Here is a 14,873-nt window from a genome sequence, read left to right on the forward strand (position 1 = left end):
GCTGAACGGGACAGACCGGGGGAAGCACTGGGGGGCGTCTTTCCAAGGCTGACCAGGAGACAGCAGAGCGAGGTTGGCCCGGCAGCGGGGGGGGGGTTGAGTAAGATGACCAGGAAACCCAGCTCCTCAGCTTCCTCATTGCTGCCCTTCCTGCCCCAAGCCCAGGCCTTGCGGGCCCGGGCGGGCGGGGGGCGGAGCCCAGGTGGTGTTGATACACAAAGAGCAGGCACCCGGCGGCTGGGGCCCCGCCCACTGACGCGTCCTCCAAGGCGGCCGCTATAACCCGCCGCTCGCGCCGCTGGCTTCAGAGCCGCGCGACGCTGCCGTGCTGGAGCGCATTTCTTGCAGAACCGCCAGCAGCTCGACCACGCGTTCCCGCACACTCGCTCCTTTCCCTTCAGACGGCGGACGCCGGACGGTTGGGGCGGCAACTTACCATTTCCTTGTTTAGTTAAAATTGCTTTCCTGCCTCTAGTTGGATTTTCCGTTTTGTTTTTCTTTTTTTTACGATTTTTGTTTGAGAAAAACTCACCGAAGGCGTTTGCGTGTTGTTTCCGGGATACAAGAGTCGAGCCTACCGAGGTAATGCGCGCGGGGGCGTCTGCAAAGGGCTCGGGGCCCGGGCGGGAGTGGGGGAGGGGCGTCCGGGAGGGGCCGCGGCGGGAAGGCAGCTGCCGCGGTCGTTTACTCCTGGGGAGGGCTTTTTCGGTGTGCTAGCCAGCCTTCGATCCCGGTCCGCACCGGGGTCGCGGCCCTCCTCCGGGCGAGGGAGGGGCGCGGGGGCCGCGTGCCCGCCCGGAGCGGAGCCGCATCCTCCCGTTAGGGGGGGAGCCAGGCGGGCCCCGAGGCTCCGTTGCGACGTCTTGTGACTGAATTGAATTAATAAAAATAATTACATAAACGGGTCTTGGAATTTGGGGGCGACGGGAGTGGGTTCGGGCTTTTAGTGTAGCGGAGGCCAGGATTGGGGAAGACAAGCGGGAACGTTTGACAATCGGCGATCGATATTGCATCAGTTTCCTTTTCGGGCAGAGGAGGGGCCGGCCGGGCGAAGCGCTCGCGAGCCAAATGCCTGTGGACTGGTGTGCTCGAGGGCACAGGCGTGCGCGTGTAAACAAACCCTAGACGCCTCTGCGCGCCCTCTGCTCCCTTTCTCGGGAGAGGACTCATGTTCGCCCTTTCCGCCCCCTTCGAGTCTTGTCTGCTGCTGAGGCATTTCGCCATCTGGGGGCTCCAGGTGTGAAAGGACGAATTACGCGGCATTGCTATTGTAAACGCTAGAAAGGGGGAGCTGTGCGCCTGGGCTACATGCAGTGCACACCTAGCCAATGCCTGGGTGGGATGTTTGCCCTGCGTGCCTGTGCACGACCTAGGAGGCTGCGGGAAAAGCAAAACAGAGCCCCCCGCACCCCTCCCGTGAAACTTGAGAGAATGGAGAGGGACAAACACTAAATTCCGTTGGAGAGGGTCATCGGGGTCCGGGGGGGCGTGGGCCTCCGCAGGCGCAGCGCTGCAGGGGGACCATCTTTGTTCTCCGCGGCTCCGCGGTCTGTACTTTTCCGCCCCTCGGCGCGCGCCCCCGCCCTTCGCGCTCGGCTGGTACTTTTCCACTCGCCTGGCCGGGGATGAATCAGCCTAGCAGCGCCGCCCGGCGGCGTCACGTGACCAGGGCGGGCTCTGCAGTCCTGACGCGCCGCCTCTACCTTCACAGGCAGACGCGCGGGCCAGTGCATCTCCAAGGACAAAAGGAGCCCAGCGTTACTCGCTGCGCCTGATTCCTCCTGCAGCCCAGCATGAAGAAAGCCGAAATGGGAAGGTTCAGTATTTCCCCAGATGAGGACAGCAGCAGCTACAGTTCCAACAGTGACTTCAACTACTCCTACCCCACCAAACAAGCTGCTCTGAAAAGGTTGGGAGAAGTTGTGTGCTTTTTAAAAAACGGCTTGTGTGCATCGGAGGTTCTTTACCTGGAACTCTTCTTCTGTTGCTTTAAATTACTGTAGTATTTGGAGAGAGCGTGTAATCTCTGGAAGATTATCCGGTTGTTGCAATGACATGGTGTCGTGTGAAAGTCGACTACCACTTAATACGCATTTAAGTAAAGATGTGTGACAGCTAAACGCGGGGACCGTTTTGTGTTAAAGCATTCCTTTGTATATTTCAATCCAATTTAGGATTTTTTTTTTTTCTTTTTTTGCAGCCATTATGCAGATGTAGATCCTGAAAACCAGAACTTTTTACTTGAGTCGAATTTGGGGAAGAAGAAGTATGAAACAGACTTTGTAAGTTAAAAATAATTTATGTTTCTGTGGCTTTATGGAGTAAAAGAATAGTTTTACTTTTAGATTTCAAATCTAACTTGCCCAGCGCTGGTTTTCTCCATTTAATTATTGTTATATGTTTGGTTATCGTTTTCCCTCTATGTAGCATCCAGGTACTACTTCCTTTGGAATGTCAGTATTTAATCTGAGCAATGCGATTGTGGGCAGTGGAATCCTTGGGCTTTCTTATGCCATGGCTAATACTGGAATTGCTCTTTTTATGTAAGTATGTGTAAGTAGTGAGTCTGCCGTGCAGGGCAGTAACTATGATGATACAACGTATATTTTGGCTCCAGAGACTGAATTTACAGTTGAAGTAGTTGTGGCTTAAAAATCATTTTGCTTAAAATTTAAAGTACGAGAAATCTGAAGATCTCTTTATTCTGCTGCGTAACTGCATGATGTCAACAAAGCCAATTAGGTAGGAAAAAATTAGGACAACTCTTAAAACCGATAATTGAACCCAAAAGTCTTTAAAGTCAAAGGGGATAGTTACAGCTGAATAGGGATTGAATATTTAAAAAGACTGTAGATAAATCCAGGGTAGAATTTTTATTCTGGCAAACTCTGAAGCAAGAAATATTAAAAAGCATGGTATCCTCTTCAGGTCAGTTTGGTAAATTGACAGTCTCCCCAAGGACCTGTGGCTCCTTTTGTACATAAAGAAAACAACTTTTTTTTTTTTTTTTTTTTTTTTTTTAATATATAGGGTGTGGTGGTATTTGTCTAACCTAGAACATCTTTGTTTTAAGAAAAGTGAGTCATAATTTTCTGGACACTGAAAAGCAACCCATATGTGATTTTTTTAATTTATTTTTTGTTTTCTTTTTAATATTTATCTCTTCCAGGTCTATGTGATTGCCACAGCAAAAGATGAATATTTTAATAAGTACCTGCTTTGAATTGCCTTTTTTTTGCCCCTGGTTGTCCAGTTAGAATTAGTTACTCCTGTGCTCTCCAGCGTAAATACCTAGAATAGAATTTTGGAGCTGTAAAAGACTTCAGAACAGCAGTTTTTAACCATCTGGGGGGGGTCACTGACCTTTGGAAAATGTAAAAGTATGGACCTTATTCCCAGGAAAAAACAAGCATAAAAGAAAAATACGTGTGAAGTTTAGTATGCGTTTTCAGTGATGTTTGTATCATAGCAACTAAGATTGGGCTTCTGTGGGCTCCTGGCTAAGGAACTTTCAGTGGAAGATAGTGTGATTTACTATCAGGCAAAGAGACCACATATACACGTAGCATGGAATTGTCTCTTTGCTACAGATACGTTTTAGTTAACTGACTGGTGCCTTCTACTCAAGTTATTTTTTTCTAGCAGAATAGAATGTTCATGGAAAGAAAAGCAGACCTTCGCAAAGCTCTGCTTTGCGGTGAAATTCCACACTGAAGTTAAGCATGGCTTTGAGCTTTGGAAGCTAGGATTCGCTCAGCTTGCTGCATTAGCATGAGGCTTTTTGAGATCTAAGACCAAGAGCCAGGAATTTTTGTAGAAAGGACCCTAGAGTTTCAAAGTTTTTAGTGGGGTACTTGAATGGCATCATTGTTAAATATTTGAAACCCTTCCTAACTTTTAATATAAAAACTGGAGGCAGTTTTTAAATGCTCCCAGTGTGGTTATGGTGCAGATAATATGGCACCTTCGTTTCGTAAGAGAAAGCAAAATTCTGATCTGTTACCCTTGCACTTTTGAAATTATACTCCAAGAGGGTCTGTATGTTTGATGATTAACCATTTAATAAATGGTTAAATAATATCAAGAGTGCTAAAGTGAGTTTTTAAATCCATCGGTATTTGACAACATATTTGGAGGTACAGACGTAAATGGATGAAAAGCCATATGGCTGCTATCGTCTGGTTAAACAGCTCTTGTAGCTTTTATCCTATAAAGTAGACTCAACTTGAGGTTGAAAGTGACCTCAAGGGTTATGAAGTCTATTCATTCCTCATTGTCCTTTCTGTGTAAAAGAAAGGACTGAATTTGTCAGCACACTTTGAACATTGTCTTTGATTAAGCCATGCTTTGTCCAGTTAGAGATGAGGCTGATTGTGCCATTTCCACTGCAGATTAGACCCCGTGAAACTTTGGGCATTAGAATGGCAGCTTAATGCTACCACCTATGTTTAACGAACAGACATCAGTTTCTTTGCCAGACCTTATATGGTACTGTATTCAGTTTGCCAGTAAAGAATTTGGAAAATGTGACTGTCTTCTTGTTTGCAGAGTTTTCTGAGTTACCCTGATTTTGATTTGTTGTTGTTCCTTTTAATAAAAAGAAATTTATATCCTTCTTGGCTTGCCTGGGGGACAGAAAGTAAAGCTGGAATGAGAGAGGACGTGTGCCCTAAAGGAAAATGTAGTGACTTAGTAGAGAACCTTTAGTTCCTCTCCACTTTTTTTTTTTTCTCCTGTTCCATCCAAGTGAAAGTACTGAGGGAGGAGACAGCCCAGTCGGACTGATAGATAGACTGCTTGTTCTAGCACAGGCATTGTTTAACTGACAATGCTGGGCCTGTCTTCCATGCCGTGGTGTGCAATGTAGTATATGGTTCCGGTAGTTACTCCTCTGATTTGTGCCCATTTGTTTGTAAAGCTGTGCCTGACACTTAACATGTCAGTATCTTTCCCTCCACTTCCTTTATAGTCCCATTCCCTTGCTTAGCTATGTGGTCCAAGTAGTGTCAAGACCTTTCCTGAATCTGTCTCATTTGTATTTCACAAGTAACTGGCAGGTGTTAAAACCATTTTATAGATAAAAGGAACTATACAATACAGAGAAGTGGCAAGTACACAGCTAATTATCATGGTGCCAGAATCAAAATATAAGTCTTGTAACTCTACCACTGAAAAGTTAGGTTTTCCAGTGTCTCCCAGCACCTTTGGTTCAGTGGGTGAACCCTGTTCTTAACCAGTACTGTAGAGTTATTACCTGAGACATGATGCAGTCATGTTTAGTGCCAGGTAAGAGAACTTGTTGACACTCTAGTCAGGAGAGTGAACACCTGTCCTTGGGGGCATTCTGTCTACTACACAAAATATTAGGACAAGTTCCATGTTTAATGTTTAAATAAAGCCAGAAAGAATTGTTTTTAAATGTAGACGTGCTTGTTGATAACCCTGTGCCTTTTCCTTCTCTCTTCAGAATCCTGTTGACATTTGTGTCAATATTTTCCCTGTATTCTGTTCATCTCCTTTTGAAGACTGCCAATGAAGGAGGTATGGTAGCATTCTTGGTATTTCTAAAACAGTTATGCCTGTCATGATTTTCTTCCTCTTATAAAATACTTTATGCATGCTTCTGTGTTCCTTAAATTACAGGGTCTTTATTATATGAACAACTGGGACATAAGGCATTTGGAATGGTTGGAAAGCTTGCAGCCTCTGGATCCATTACAATGCAGAACATTGGAGGTAAGAATTTTTAAAGGATGGTTTGGGTAGACTTTTTTGCTCTTTATGTAGCGGAGAGTGGTGACACGTTACTTTTGGTGTCACATGCCACATTTTGCACTTGTAATGGTATAATTTTGTTTTCCTCCAGCTATGTCAAGCTACCTCTTCATAGTGAAATATGAGTTACCTTTGGTGATCCAGGCATTAACGAACATTGAAGATACAACTGGGTAGGTGCTAAGTAAGGTTACTCCTAAGAAACAATTACAGTCTAAAGTGGTTAGATACATTTTTATCAAAGTTGGATACAAAATGATTATCAGTAAATTATTTTTTGTAAATGCTCCTGTTGAAACTGACCAAGAAGTCCTGCCAGAAACTGATTTGAAACTTTGAGAATGAAAGGCCAAAGGTAGTAGTTAGTTATAGGACAAGTTATAGTAGTTCTGTAACTCTGAATAACGAATTTCTAACCTGCGTGTGAAAACAGGTTTTCTGGAACTACTTACCTTTTCTCTTTATATTTACTCTCCCGAGAAATTATAGTTGAATAACTCATACCCCAACCTAAGTTAGGACTAACATTTTGAATTACATTAAAAATCAATTCCTGTCTGATTTTTGTGAATTTGAAATTTCATATATTTAAAGTGCAGAATACCAGAAAATGTATGGCTATGCTGTACAAACCTTGTCCTTCTAGTGAAGTTATTCATCCGAGTGGACTAACAGGTTTTTATCTAAAGTACACATGAGGAGGGATAATGTATTTCACAGCTTACATGCAGCTCATTATCTCAAAATAGAGAGGTTTGGTTATCTCTGTGGCATTTGAAATTTAGTTTAGTAAGCTGATCTTTAAATATTAGTTTTCTGTGTGGGGGTGGGGGGTCTTTATTGCTGAAGTGAGCAGAGTACAATTGACAGGGCCATTAGAATTTGAAAATAAGTGATTTAAAATGGTGTAGTTGATTACCTAAAAAGGAAAAGGCATTGCTAGAACTCTTAGGAGAGATGCATAACATTTTCTCTTGAGTTCAGAAGGGATCTTTATACTATTGGAGTCAGGGTGGGTCAAGGTGTCACAACATACTCTTGGCAACCTGGAATAAGTTCTTGTTTTAGGGGACTGGGTTTTGTTGTTTTGTTTTTGCCTATGTATTTTATCGAAGTGTGAGAAGTTCCTTGTTGAAATGTTTAGTAAGTACATTTGCTAGCAAATGTCTGAAAGAAACTTGTTTTAAAATTTCCTTGTTTCCAGCATCAAAAAAAGTGAGCTAAAGTTATGACGAAGTTGGCACACAGTTTTCTAAAAATGCTTAAAGATAAGATTACTGGCTTAACAATGCCGCTTTGTTCCCTACATTAATATCAAGCCTTTAAGAAGCATTTTATGTTATGAATCAGCTGGCAGCCTTCCCAGAGCAAACAGTGGGACAAAAGTTACACTGTTTGAGATCCCATCTCTAACCTGAGTGGAATATTCATTGAGCGCTCAAAGTTAGAAATCTATTCTGTCTATGTGGGCTTTTTGAATAAGCGATACTCTTTCCAAACCTGTCTTTTTTTAAAGTATAAAACGAGTCTTGTGAGGGGCTTCCCTGGTGGCGCAGTGGTTGAGAGTCCGCCTGCCGATGCAGGGTACAGGGGTTCGTGCCCGGGTCCGGGAAGATCCCACATGCCGCGGAGCTGCTGGGCCCGTGAGCCATGACCACTGAGCCTGCGCGTCTAGAGCCTGTGCTCCGCGGCGGGAGAGGCCACAGCAGTGATAGGCTCGCGTACCGCAAAAGAAAAAACAAAAAACAAAAACAAAACGAGTCTTGTGACAAGAAATGTATGTTATTCTGAGTATATTTGTGGCTGGCTGTGACCTTGTTTTTCTTTTCTTTAATTCAGATTGTGGTATCTGAATGGTGACTATTTGGTTCTGTTGGTCTCACTGCTGCTCATTCTTCCCTTGTCACTGCTGAGGAATTTAGGTGAGCAAACCCATCTCTAAAGAGAATTGAAATGAGCCTCACCAGCTGGTTGGCTTCCTCTGTATAGAAATTAATAAGAGCTAAAGAGCCCCGAAAACATACCTTTGTGAATTTCAGCATTCAGAACTTGTAGGTCTTTGACAAATTCTAGCAGGATGGTTACCAAAGGGCCCTGATATTCTGTTGACATTTGCAACATCTTGTGCTTTATAAAAATAAAAAAGGATAGTTGTTATTGATTTAGTTATTAACGAGTATTTTTAAGTTATTCTGCATCTTACTATATAAGAATTAGAAATTTGATGTGTCCACACTGAAGTCCTGCAAGCAGAATTGAGTTATATTTGCCCTAAACCTGTTTTAGTAAACGAATACCAATTTTTTTTCTCTCCTTATAGGATATTTGGGGTACACCAGTGGCCTTTCCTTGTTGTGTATGATGTTCTTTCTGATTGTGGTAGGTATAGTTTTTCTTTAAAGCTAGAGATTCTTTTTCTAAGCCCTGTCACATTATTCAGTCTAACAAATGGAAAATAATGCATTTTCAGGTGATTTGCAAGAAATTTCAGATTTCTTGTCCTGCAGAAGTTGCTTTTCTAATTAATGAAACAGTAAACAGCACCTTAGCACAGCCAACAGCTTTTGCACCTGATGTGGCTTTTAATATGACTGAAGATGATTCTTGCCAACCACATTATTTTATCTTCAACTCACAGGTAACTATAATCTTCGTGTTCTCAGAGGAAGATTTTAGGGAAGAAAACAGGGAAAGTACCCACTAGAAATTTTAAAACACTCCCAAGGTAAAGGAAGATCAGGTAATAGCTGCCCTTTAGGAAACATGATTAGCTCATTATTGAGGCCTGAGAAGAAAGTGTTGGTTTGTAGCTTGAAATAGATGGAGAGGTGAAATGATCATCTGATGTTCATAACTGATACATTCGGAAATGGAGGATATCGATCACACTTAGTGAAAAAATTAGAAGAGTGGGAGCTAATTATGCCAGAAGACATCGTTTTAGGCTTTGATTCTAAGATTAATAAATATAAATACAAGCTGCAGAGCTGTGATAACATGAGTTTGTTATATCAGGATATTAAGAAAGTTTTTACATTTTTTGCAGACTGTCTATGCTGTGCCAATTCTGACCTTTTCATTTGTCTGTCATCCTGCTATTCTTCCCATTTATGAAGAGCTTAAAGGGTGAGTGCTTTTTACCTACTTTTATGTAAATTTCTTGGAAAAACTAGAAAAATACTCAGTTACTGCTGTAACTGCTGCTAAAGTATGTATCTGTATTTTCCTTTGAATTTGCATAGCCGCAGCCGTAGAAGAATGATGAACGTGTCCAAGATTTCATTTTTTGCTATGTTTCTCATGTACCTGCTTGCTGCCCTCTTTGGATACCTGACGTTTTATGGTAAATAATGTCTAGTTTACAAAAAGGATAGTTAATGAGATGGAATTGATACTTTTGTATGTATACTTCTGTCACTTTAAAAACTCGGTCTGTTTTGGTATATTTCATATTTGTGATGAGCGATTGAATTTAGAGCTTAGAATTTCCTGCAGCGTATATTGAGTCAGTAATTTCTAGAATCCAGGTTCCCAAATCTACCATTAGCCATTTGATGGCATTTTTTACGCGATGTGCTTGCATTTAGGTTCAGCCTGACTCTCCTCTCCCACCCCCTTCAGATTAATACAGCGCGCGCGCACGCACACGCACACACGCTCACACACACACGCACACACACACGCTGTAAGCCAAACCATGGGATTTAGCTATTTAGCTCCTGTTGTTTTTAATGGGGGTCATGTGGCTAAATCTCTCCTTGGTATTTAGAAACTTTTTTTCAATGTTATTTTAATTGCATTAACCCTAATTCCAAATTAATCTTATTAACCTCTTAGTTTATGGGCGTTTTGTGAGTAGCTAATAACTTTGGTGCAAATTTTGCCATTAAGTTAGACTTTCTAACTAATCTCCAGAGAGGACGGCACACTTGAAGCTTTTTTTTTTTTCTTGGTCTTCCTCTGTAGAACACGTTGAGTCAGAATTGCTTCATACCTACTCTTCCATCATGGGAACTGATATTCTGCTTCTCGTCGTCCGTTTGGCTGTGTTGGTGGCTGTCACCCTGACAGTACCTGTAGTTATTTTCCCAGTAAGTAACCTTTCAGTAGGAATGAATTGTTAAACGTGAAGATTTGTGTGATTTCTATGTTTTGGGAGAAGGGAAACACTGCTACAGCAGTATCGAGTTGATGCGGGGTTTTTGAAGGTTTTTTTTCTTAATGTTTCATACATCTTTAAAACGTATCCTGGGACATTTTTTCCGTAATTGAAGACACAGTGATCTTTCTAGTGTTCGGATGTTTAGAAAACAGCAGTTGAGGAGGGGTACAATTTTAGTATTTAAATAGCTGCTAGTTGATATATGTACCCTGTTGTTTGGGGTTTGTGTTTTTCATTAATTAAATCTGCAGTTTTTATTTATCCACTTACTTTTGCAGATCCGGAGTTCCGTAACTCACTTGCTGTGTGCAACCAAAGATTTCAGTTGGTGGCGTCATAGTATCATTACAATGTCTATCTTGGCATTTACCAATTTACTTGTCATCTTTGTACCAACTATTAGGGATATCTTTGGTTTCATTGGTAAGTTTTAGGAAGTATCAAAGTTGCTTGAAATATCAGGGATTTTAATGTTTATAAAATGAATAACAAGTGATTCTTAAGAACTGGTAAATGCTCTTTTACAGGTGCATCTGCAGCTGCTATGTTAATTTTTATTCTTCCATCTGCCTTTTATATCAAGTTAGTGAAGAAAGAACCTATGAAGTCTGTACAGAAGATTGGGGTGAGTGAGAGATTATGACTGGAGAAATGATAATAATCTAATGCCAGAAGTTCCTCAACTGATTTTAATTTTAGTCTCCTAAATGTCATTTATTGTAGTTTCATTTTAAGTTTCTCGTAAACAAATATATCTGTAACTGTGTACTTCACAGATGGAAGATTGGGAGACGAGGGGAGGTGAGAGATGGTTTGCCATCTAATATGTATGCTTAAGTTAACTACAAGAAAGTTATTAGATATTTTAGAAATAGGAATAGAGATAGAGTGTAAAGATACGGACTCAGCTTTCAACGTTGTTTAACCAGTATTTGTTGGACTGCCTACTGTGTGACCAGCGCTTAAATGGGCCTGGAGTATATAAAAGAGAAATAATGGGGTATTTAGTCAAATGAGACTAACCATTTTCAAAGCAAAGCTTGGGGGTTAGGGAGGGGGCTACTATTACACTTTAAAGTATAATAACGACTGATTTTACAAAGAGTATGGTACGTTAACCACAAATGACCCTGGTGGGGATATTTAGGAAAAAGACTGCATTTCAGTCCTTATTCGCCACTACTATTGTAGTCTGAGTAAAATACTAGAATTGTTTGTGAACCAACAACTATCATCTTATTTCACGTAAAATATGTAGTGCAGTAACTGAAGGGGGTAGGATTAGGAGTAGACCTACTCACGTCTCTTAGAAAAACCTCCAGCTTCGACTCAGGCTGCATTTTTAAGATGACTTGGATTTGATTTTGTAAGTTAAATTTTTTTCCTTCTAAAACATGTAAAAATCCCAGCCCAGTTCTATTATATGAAATAACTTATTTAGCAAAGAAAATTGTTTACCCTTTCATTTCATACAAAGGAATGAAAAGGGAAAGTTTGAGAAGTTTTCAAAGATACAGTTACTAAGTACTCTATAGATAACCCCTTGATCACTCACTTAAGACAGTTTAACTATCTTTAGCAAGGTAAAACTGTAGCTCTGTGAAGTATTATGGACATGCTTTTAGTAATTATAAGCCCATTTTTAAAAGTAGAAAGAGGGGGGCTTCCCTGGTGGTGCAATGGTTGAGAGTCCGCCTGCCGATGCAGGGGACGCGGGTTCGTGCCCCAGTCCGGGAAGATCCCACATGCCGCGGAGCAACTGGGCCCGTGAGCCACGGCCGCTGAGCCTGCGCGTCCGGAGCCTGTACTCCGCGATGGGAGAGGCCACAACAGTGAGAGGCCCGTGTACAGCAAAAAAAAAAAAAAAAAAAAAAAGTTGCTTGCTGATCAGTTTTCTCTGTGTCTTCATTGCAGGCTCTGTTCTTCCTGTTAAGTGGCGTAGTGGTGATGACCGGAAGCATGACCTTGATTGTGTTGGATTGGGTCCACAATGCCCCCGGAGGTGGCCATTAACCAGCACCACTAAAACTCGATAGTCCATTTGATGCCAGTGTTGAGTCAACTCTCAGCTACTATGAAATTTCACCTAATGTTTTCAGTTTCACTTCCTTTTGAAGTGCAGATTCCTCGCTGGTTCTTCTGAGTGCAGAATAAGTGAACTCTTTGTTTGTTTTGTTTTGTTTTTAAAGAAACTATTCTGTATGATAGAAATGGATATTAACAACGAAACCACGAGTCTCGGGTTAAGGGAAGTGACAATTTTATTCCATTCCAGAGAATGGACGAACTCTTAACTTTAATCAAGCCACATGTTTGGCTGTGTCATTGTTTAACTTGGATATTTTATGATTTTACTTGAATGTGCCTAATGGAACCATTCGATGTGAGAAACAATTCCTCTTAATTTACAAGCAAAGTATTGAAATAACCATTGGGGAAAATACTATTATTTTTTTGTACCAAAAATATTTAAAGACCTCAGAAGCACTATTTTACTCTTTAAAAATTGCTTTTTTTGAACTTTATCCAAAAGCAGTTGTCAGTGAATTCTGTTAAAAAATAGTTCATTGTTATTTAAAAACAAATACTAGTGTTATGAAATGATTTGCCTTTTTGTAGGCATACTAAGCCAAATACTTTTTTTACCCAAAATAATTTTTAGAGAAAATGATGTAATGAAACATTGTACCATGAATAGGAGCATAGTTTTTTTTCCATTCAGACTTCACCATGAAAGGATAATTGGTTGATTGTGGCTACACCAAATCAGATGAACTCTCATCATCACCTTTCTTCTCTGTCCCCAAATAATTTGGTTCATTTAGACTCTGAAATATTTATGGCTTCAGTCTATTAGAATGGAGGATAATGCAGATATTTCTGTGGGAAATAAAATAACTAATTTTGAGGTACCAAATAGTGCAATTGGGTAAAACAGGGTTTATTCAGTTGCATCTGCCTCCAGAGTTGTGTCAACAGCTCTGGGTTTTTTTTGGGCCAGCCCTTTTTTGGCATTGCTTCCAGCAGTGGAAAATGGGCATTTGATGGCTGTAGGCCAAAACTATTCTACCCAGAGAGTACAACTTTTCAAAATGCTCATCTGCTCCTGGAAGTGTGAATTACTTGACAATGTATGGTTTAGTTGTGTTCATGTTTTGTCTACAGTAGAGGTCTAATCCATAGGTTACACCAATATTTGGTATAATATAAGTTCTCTTCGTATAGGCCACTGGGTTCCTCATGCAGTAAGCTTTTTAAAAAACTCATGTGCACTGGATTGTCATCTCATTCTTGTACAGCATAGAATTACTTGTTTACATCCAACAAATGGTTAGCTAGGGAAAACAGTGCAACCTGAGTGTAACTTGGTCCGACTGCATGATCACCCTTCCTATTTTAATCCCAGTTAGAAGTGAAAAAATTATTTGGCTTTAAGAGCACATTTATTGTACGTCATGGTGTATGGTGAATATATTATTAAATAATGTGGTACTTTGCTCATCAGGCATAATGTCTAAAATCTAATATACATAATTCCATTAGTGGTTGAGGGAAGCAAATAATGGAATCATTAATTGGTCACCTGGCTGTAAGGTTGTTCTCTTGAACTAAACATTTCTAGTTTTAGGCAAGGGCCAGAAATGTGGCAGACATGATTTTTGTTATGCATTCTTGTATTATATGTGACTAAATTACAGACAAGATGTGTCTGTAATCAAAGACCCTTGTGGAACTGAAGACGTCTTGTAGTGCTACATTGGGTGAAACCAATGGTCCATTTTTGTTTGTTTCTACGAAAATTAAAGTGGGGACCATCTCGAAAGGCAGTGAGAAGACAGATTCTACAGCACTGCTTTCATTCAGTTGGGCTTTTGGCACTCCATTCGACTCCAGAACCTCACCTCTAGCTCAGACCAAGAATTGGCACTTCTGGTTGGATTCCTGGAAAGAATTGCTCGTTCTGTATCTTAAGACTTGGCCAGGGAATACCAAGTAAAGAGATGTTCTCTGCAGTTTACATCCTTTCTTATGGGAGAAAATACCATGGCAACCAGGAAGAAATGGAAAAAAAAAATTCTTCTCACGGCAAATCGATGTGGGAGGCTCCTCCAATCTCCTGCCTGTTTGAGGTTCAAAATCAACTGCCAAGGGTAAATTCCATTGCATGATTTTCTTGGAGCTATCTTGTCTACCTGGAGGTTCCTAAACAGTGAATTCCCAGTAAAGAGCAGTCTTCAGTATTAAAACCACTGTCGTGTCACCTCATTTTGCATTACTGTCTTCCGTGGGTGTTTCAGTTATAACTGTAATGTTATTTATAGAACAGCATTAATCCATTAAAGCTAACCTATTTTTCAATATTTATGATAATCTTATGTACATACATTGTCTGTCCATATGTATTTGTAAATAGGTTGTATATAATGTCAGGTTTGGGTCTTGGGTTCAAATGTATATATTCCTATAAGTTTCTTAACTGCATTTTGATGAATTCACATTCTGTATCTATAAGAATTGTCCCAAAAGTACCTGTACAGAGATTTCAATAAACAAATTGTGTAAACACTAAAAATTTAAAATACTGTTTAAATTGTATTTGCAATAAGCAGACTGGCTGAACATCACTTTTTTTTCATGAAAACTTGGTGCAAGTTCAGATCTCTTATTTAAATTTTAAATAAGGTCTAAATTTTCAAAATGCAGTAGTTACCAAAATGATATAGTGTAATAAAATCAAATATGATGTGTAGTGTGATTTAAGACCTTTGAGAACCTGGGTGTGTTAAGGTTTCTGTATATAATGTAAATATCCCCACTGTACTGTTAGAGGCCAACAATTCCAGTATGACTTGTTGGCAGAGAGTGCTACACCGTTTCAATGAAACATCCTATGTTTGTTTTAACTGAACTAAAATAAATACATGCTTAATCCTGA

At 40.5% G+C, this 14,873-nt stretch overlaps 1 protein-coding gene across 2 annotated transcripts; it reads left to right on the forward strand.

The window, feature by feature from the left end:
- The first annotated feature begins 315 nt into the window (after positions 1–315).
- SLC38A2 (solute carrier family 38 member 2) lies at positions 316–14,873 on the forward strand. Of its 2 annotated transcripts, XM_007463827.1 has the most exons (16): positions 316–582; positions 1,712–1,909; positions 2,201–2,282; positions 2,428–2,543; positions 5,468–5,541; positions 5,644–5,736; positions 5,867–5,948; positions 7,615–7,697; positions 8,096–8,154; positions 8,246–8,413; positions 8,822–8,901; positions 9,018–9,118; positions 9,742–9,866; positions 10,216–10,360; positions 10,465–10,562; positions 11,852–14,873. In XM_007463827.1, exons 2-16 carry the CDS (start codon positions 1,794–1,796, stop codon positions 11,948–11,950), a joined length of 1,521 nt encoding a protein of 506 aa, XP_007463889.1. In that variant the 5' UTR covers positions 316–582; positions 1,712–1,793; the 3' UTR covers positions 11,951–14,873. The 2 variants fall into 2 exon arrangements, with proteins under 2 accessions (XP_007463889.1, XP_007463890.1); XM_007463828.1 differs by lacking the exons at positions 316–582; positions 2,428–2,543 and having other exon boundaries at positions 11,852–14,870.

Source organism: Lipotes vexillifer, unplaced genomic scaffold (genome assembly GCF_000442215.2).
Source record: "Lipotes vexillifer unplaced genomic scaffold, Lipotes_vexillifer_v1.1 scaffold1587, whole genome shotgun sequence".
NCBI classification, from domain to species: domain Eukaryota; kingdom Metazoa; phylum Chordata; class Mammalia; order Artiodactyla; family Lipotidae; genus Lipotes; species Lipotes vexillifer.